Genomic DNA, 7,454 nt, shown 5'->3' on the forward strand with positions numbered 1-7,454 from the left:
TAATGCCAGGAATAATGTAGACCTAGACTCTTCTACGCCCTCTGACATTATCGACTTAACATCACCACCATCTAAGGTAAAATAATTAACTATATTACATAATAATAATTAACTATATTACATTTCAAACAAATTTATATGCTAATCAAATTTACTTAAAAAATGGAAAACCTTACTCAGAAACAAATACTAATGAAATAAATGATTTTATTGGTTTGAATTTACTAATGGGTATACAAAATGCGTAATGCCAGGAATAATGTAGACCTAGACTCTTCTACGCCCTCTGACATTATCGACTTAACATCACCACCATCCAAGGTAAAATAATTAACTATATTACATAATNATGGGTATAAAAAAACAATGCAGCTATCGGGATTACTGGTCTTCTGCTCCAGATTTACACGACGATTATATAAGTAATATTATGCCAGTGAATAGGTTTAGTTGGTTGTTATCAAATTTACATCTGAACGACAATTCCGTAATTCCAAAAAAAGGAGACGCCAACTACGATAAATTGTACAAGGTAATGCCATTTCTCAATTTAATTTAAAAAAATAGTCAGGCAGTATACAATCCAAATAGAATAGTAGCTATAGATGAATAAATGATAAAATTTAAAGGCCTTCATTCATCCAAACAATATATGCCTAAAAAACCCATAAAAAGAGGATATAAAGTATGGACTTTGGCAGACAAGTACGGGTACCTTTGGAATTTTGATGTCTATACAGGAAAGTCTGGTGATAAGGTAGAAAAAAATTTGGGAGCACGTGTAGTGAAAAACTTATCTGCACCACTTAAAAATAAAAACTATTTTTTATACTTTGGCAACTATTTTACTAGTTATACGTTTATGTCGTACTTGAAATCAAATGGGATTTATGCGTGTGGAACAGTAAACATGACAAGAAAACATTTACCACAGCTAAAAGATGACAAGTCTTTATAACATGGGGAATATGATTGGAATACCGATCAATTTTAAATATCAATTATTAAATGGAAAGATAAACGATCAGTTAGTCTTTTATCTAATTTCCATAATCCAACTGACACTGATATTTTACCTAGGAGAGCTTAAGACGGAACTTTGACAGTGATACCTTGCCCGAAAGTTTTAAAAGACTATAATGGAAACATGAATTGCGTCGATAAATTAGATCAAAACAAAAAGTCCTGCCAAATTGACCGCAAAAGCAAAAAATGGTGGCACCGTATATTTTTTCATTTCATCGATATAGCAGTTGTAAATGCACATGTTATATATACACAATCCACTGGAACAACAATAACTATGAAAAACTTCCGACGTGATATTTCAAGGGAGCTACTAAACAAACCAATAGTATGTAAACGTCAATCTAAAAGCACTAAAAAATCACCAGTGGAAATTAAAAACACAAGCCTTTTGTACCTGACTCTCTTCGTTTGGAAAAATCAGCTCATCAGCCGAAAATATCGACAAGAAGAAGATGTGCAAAATGCAGCACAAGAGAAAAAGAAGTTAGAACTAAATGGATGTGTGCAGTATGTAACGTTCCACTTTGCATTACAATAAACCGAAACTGTTTTGCTGATCATCATAAGTAAAACTGGTAAATAATTAGAATAAGATAATATAACTAAAATAGTTTAGAACAAAACTAAAAATATTTTTTTTTTCAGTTTGAAGTCAGTGCAAGCCAATAATGAAACATATAAACATATAAGCAAATATAATAGTAGTAGTAATAGTTTTTTTTTAATTAAAAACTGTATACAATTTTAATGTATTATTATTTACGATAAATCTGATAAAAAGTCTTGGAACTATGATTTGAAATAAGTTTTAATGTATTGATACATATTTTTTTTAATTTTAATGTGATTAAGTTATATATTTATGTATAATATGAAAGGATTTGATTTTTTTATACAAATATATGTAAAAAAGTAATAATAATTTTTTTTTTTATTTATTATTTTAAATTTATTTTACTAGGTAAGGTGTTCAATCAATGTGTATAAACCCGTATTCTATATTATTTGATTTTATCATAGTTAATAGTAGGAATGTATAGACCAATGATTCAATGTAGACAAAGAAAAAAAAATGATCGAATCCTTAAATTCATTATACGAACAGGCACAGTGTGTGAGTAAATATGAGCTCAGTATGTACGGTGGAATATACGTAATCCCACATATTGTAACTCCTGAGTTTCATAACTACATTTTTTTTTTTTTTTTGATAATTGTTTTAAACATATTTTTAAACATATATATAAAAAAAAAAAATTTAAAAAAAAAAATTTAAATACACGTGCAACGAAAGTCTGAAAAACATACAAAAACCTGTGCATGAAAGAGTTAAGAAACTTGGTGAAAACTATTAGTTTCAACAATTACAATAAACATATAAATATATAATAATCTACTAAATTGGAAAAAGTTTTTTTTTTTTTATTAATTTAAATTTTGAAACCAGCTTAGTTGAATAAATTAATTAAGGATAAAATAACGGATTGAGAATTGTAGGAAATGATAGATTGAGGATTGGCTGGAATGTTTAGAGAATTAATTAAGGAGAGAAAGCTTTTGCGTTTGGAGGAGATGTATGGGCAGTTAAAAAGAATGTGAGTGATATTTCAAGTGGTGGGAGTAGATTGGCGAGTGCAGAGGGGAGAATATTTAGGCCAAGCTTGAATGAGTGCGAGGGTAGTAAGGTGTGTCCGAAACAAAGGCGAGAGACAGATGAAATATTCTTGGGAGATAGTTTAGATTTGTCAAACCAAGGGAAAGGAGAAATGGGTGACGCAATGTCTCTGTACCAAGGGGCAAAATGGATGGGAAGACCTTCCCATTATCTGAGCCACAATTTATCAACGCTATTTTTTAGCATTGGGCAAAAGTCAGGCTATGGGATTGTGCTGAATGGAGGGCAGCATAAGCAGGCTGTCGATTTAGCTAGAGTCTGCTGTCTCATTACCAGAGATCCCTGTATGGCCAGAGACCCAGAGAAACCATACATTAAAGTCTAATTCGGTGAGCGTATGAAGGAGCGATCTGATTGTAATAATGAGTGGGGAGTTGGGTGTGTTGAAAACATTTGAGACAAGAGCTTGTAAACATGAAAGAGAGTCGGTTATGATTAGAAATTTGTTAGGGGTTAGCGTGGAGATGAGAAGTAGGGATTCAATTATAGCATAGCATACGGCGGTATAGGACGATGCTGTGGGAGGTAGATTATTAATGAAGGAAGTATGACATTCCGGAATATAATGATATATTCTCGTATTGGGGCGAGCGAATGAGCAGTTGGAGCAAGAATGGGAAGCGATTTTGATATTGTGATATTATATTATAATATTATTCTTTCATTTTATGATTTTATTTTTATAATTTAAATGCGCTCAATGCCTCAATACAAATAAAAAACTTTTTTTGGTGCACATCATGTTAATATGAGACACACTGATTGAGAACCTCCGTTTTAATATGCTGTTTATTGTTTTATCCTTGTTATATCCATAACAGAGCTGGTCATCTACGGTTTTATGAATAGTCTATGTTTGTGGTTTAATCCTACTTATATTATAAATTCAAAAGTTTTAAGTATGTTTGTTACTCTTTCACACTTTTTTACATGGTCGCCTAATAGACACAGAAATCTGAGCTTGACACAAATTCCTCATTTGTCATTCATTTTTTAGGCAACATGTTTTTCTTAAAGATTCAAAAATAATTAAATTTTTAATTAAGTTAATTTTAGCTTAGTTAATAATTTTTATCAATTAATTTTTAACTTGATGAAGTTATAAATCATACTTAGCTTAACGAGTTAAAAAAAATCGTTAACTTGCCCAGTCTTGCTAATAATTAATCTATTATGGTGAGTAAATAGATTACTTGCGCTACTGGCTACATCATAATTTATTCTCTTTCATTGATGGATTTTTGATCGATTACTTCTACGCGAAGATTGGCTTATGCCGTACGTTAGACTTGTCGTTCACCGAAACACGCGACTATGTTCTTGAAGGCTTAAGGTCTCAACAACAGGCGGAATGGGTGTCTGGGCGAGTACAGACCGATCGAGACAGTCTACGGTCGGATATCCATGAATGGGAGCGTTTACGCTCAAAACGACAATATCTATTTCCGCCAAACACGTCGAATCGCAAAAATAACCGTCACGATGGGTCATCGTCAGTACCGATCGCGCCCAAAATACCAAGCGAACCGAAATCCGACTACGAAAAACCGACCACGAGACGCACACGAAGTGCGACATTTCTTCGGCCTGGCCGGATACTTCCACCGTTTTATTGTGAAGTTTGCCGAAATTGCCGAACCACTGACCCAGCTTACAGCTACGAATACGCCCTACGTTTGGTCAGACGAACACCAGTCCGCGTTCGACGACCTCAAAACGAAGCTCAGTAGTGGACCAATTGTAAGAATGTATAGTCCGACCGCAGTCGTCACCGAGGTGACCCTTTCCAGATATGATTCACATTTTCTGATCACACGACTAGGCTTTGACACTAAATCTATAAATTTTATACCTAATACCGAAGAGAAGTTGATATCTTTTACTAAATATATTTCAAACTCATTCCAAATACATTCTTTCCGATTTATGGCGACTAGTTTAGAAAAACTAGTCAACACTTTGGGAAAAGGAGGTAATTCAAAATTTAGAGAGACAATAAAAATATTTAGCAAAAATAATATTGATTTGGTGACAAGAAAAGGTCTCTATCCGTATGAGTACACTGATAGTTGGGAAAAATTAAAAAAAACGACACTTCCACCAAAAGAAAAATTCTACAGTTCCTTGAATGAAACACATATTTCAAATGATTACTATGAACATGTGAAGACAGTTTGGAATCAATTCGACTGTAACACTCTTGGTGAATATAGCGACTGGTACTTGAAAGTTAATGTGATGTTGTTGGTCGACTGCTTCGAAAACTTTAGAGATTTGCGTTTGAAGACGTATGGATTAGATCCGCATTATTATTATACTTCCAATGGTATTACATTTGATTGCATGTTGAAATATACGGAAGTTAACTTGGAATTTTTGTCCGACTATGACCAAATTTTGATGTTAGAGCAAGGTATGTTTTATTATTTTTTTATTTTATTCATAATGTATTTTTTATTTTTTATTTTTTTAATTTCTAGGTATACGAGGTGGATTAACTCATGCAGTGAAACGTTATACAGCGGCCAATAATATCAAGGTTCCTGACTTTGATGCATCGAAACCTGAATCATGGATTGTTTACTTGGACGCAACCAATCTGTATTTATATTGTTGTTAATTTTTAATAGAATAATAAATATGTAATATATTTTACAGTTATGGCTTGGCGATGAGTAGATTTATGCCGAAAGATGGATTTGGCTGGTTTAATGATGACTTAAGTGTCGAAAATATACTTTTAAATTTGTTGGATGGAAAGAATGAAACGTCTGAGGTTGGATGGGCCTTGGAAGTAGATGTTGAGTACCCTCAATCACTGCATGATGACCACAATGAGTTACCATATCTAGCGGAAAGGATAACCCCGCCAGGATCAAAAATAAAAAAACTTGTCGCTAATTTACAACATAAAAATAATTATGTTGTACATTACATGGCATTAAAACAGGCCATAAAAAGCTGGTTTGATGGCTAGTGCCAATTTTGTTGTAAGACTCAGTAGAATAATTCCGGAAAACAAAAACCACAGACTCTACTTTGATAATTACTACACTACCATACCACTTGTACAATACATGGCAAAAAAAGGCGTTTTAACACTCGGAACTGTTCGTAGAAACCGAATTCCTAATTGTAAGTTTCCATTTGAAAAAATAATGCTTAAAGAACCTAGGGGAACTTCATACGAATATTTAACTGTATTTAACAACGTTCCAATAACTTCATTCATATGGAAAGATAATAAACTGGTGACACTTCTTTCATCTTATTGTGGCATATTACCTGAAATGTCCATCAATCGATTTGATAAAAAATCCAAAAGAAATATGGAAGTAAAGTGCCCTTCTATAATTAAAGAATACAACCACCATATGGGAGGTGTTGATCTCCTTGATTCTTTGATTGGGCGTTATAAAATCAAAATACGGACAAAAAAGTGGTGCATGAGGGTCGGGTATCACCTCATTGATATATCAATCGTTAATGCATGGTTACTCTATAGACGAGTGGAAAATGAAAATGGTAGAGTACTAAAATTAAGTTTATTTGATTTTCGGACAGAAGTTGCATTTTCATTAACAACGTCTGTATCTACTCCAAAAAGAGGCAGACCATCTAATGAAGAAAGAGAACAGATAAAAATACCTAAACAACATACTCATTCAATAACACCTGAAGATATCAGAAGAGATGGTTTACATCATTGGCCAGAATATAAAGAATCAAGGCAACGGTGCAAGTATGAAAAATGTGGAAAACTAACAAAATGCACTTGTACTAAATGTGATAAGTATTTTTGTTGCGGTGTCAACAGAAATTGTTTTAAAGATTTTCATACTAAATAACAAAACATTTTTTTGTTCCTAATTAGGTAAAACAAGTAGTTCCTAATTACGTTTTATAACTTGAAGAGTGCAATTTATTTTTAAATGTTATTAAATAATTTATAAGTGTTACTATAGTAATGTTATTTTTATTCACTTTGTTTTTTAAATATATTTTATATTTTTTAAATAATATATTTTAAATATGACCAGTTAACTATTATTATTATAACATTTTATTGTCATTTAGTTATTTATATTTAATAACTTAAGCAGTGCAATCTATTTTTTAATTTCATTAAATAATTTATAAGTATCTTAAAAATGTTGATATTTTTTTTTTTTTTTTATGTATAAATTTGTTTTTGAATATTGTTTTTTATGCTCATTTTACAATTCCTATCACAACATAATATTGTTAAGACTTAAGAATAAATAAAGGTTTATTATTGGAAAAAATTTTTTTTATGTTTTAAATGCGCAATGTATCATAGGTGATAAATTTTTCAAAAAATGTATACAAGTTAAAAAAAAAATAATTTTCAAAAAAAATATTTTTTCTATGTTCTATAACCATAATTACAGGTGCACAAATTTTTCCGCGAAAAAATAAGACCTTAAATTTAATTCGCGCAGTGTAGGGTTAACTACAATTAAGGATCAAAGCACTGTATATAAGCTTTTGTAACGTATGTCACATCATTACGTCTATAAGCATCATAATATGCCTATTGTGCATATTATGATGCTTATACCATAATATATCAAGCCCCTCCGGTTAAGGTGCCACTTATATATTTTATTTTATTGTAAGGCTACGGCCAATATCGATATGTAAGAAACAGTCAGTTCCCCGCGATTCCATCACGCGCACCTGAACTCGGTACAGACCCACATTTTTGGTAACGTTGTTAGTATTTCGT

At 31.8% G+C, this 7,454-nt stretch overlaps 2 protein-coding genes across 2 annotated transcripts; both read left to right on the forward strand.

The window, feature by feature from the left end:
- Positions 1–613: 613 nt before the first annotated feature.
- On the forward strand, positions 614–958 carry LOC111029532 (piggyBac transposable element-derived protein 2-like). Its single transcript, XM_022308549.1, has one exon. It carries the CDS (start codon positions 614–616, stop codon positions 956–958), a length of 345 nt encoding a protein of 114 aa, XP_022164241.1.
- A 4,823-nt stretch (positions 959–5,781) lies between these two features.
- On the forward strand, positions 5,782–6,552 carry LOC111029531 (piggyBac transposable element-derived protein 2-like). Its single transcript, XM_022308547.1, has one exon. The coding sequence runs from the start codon at positions 5,782–5,784 to the stop codon at positions 6,550–6,552; it is 771 nt and encodes a 256-aa protein (XP_022164239.1).
- Positions 6,553–7,454: the final 902 nt, after the last annotated feature.

Source organism: Myzus persicae, unplaced genomic scaffold (genome assembly GCF_001856785.1).
Source record: "Myzus persicae strain clone G006 unplaced genomic scaffold, MPER_G0061.0, whole genome shotgun sequence".
Taxonomy (NCBI): domain Eukaryota; kingdom Metazoa; phylum Arthropoda; class Insecta; order Hemiptera; family Aphididae; genus Myzus; species Myzus persicae.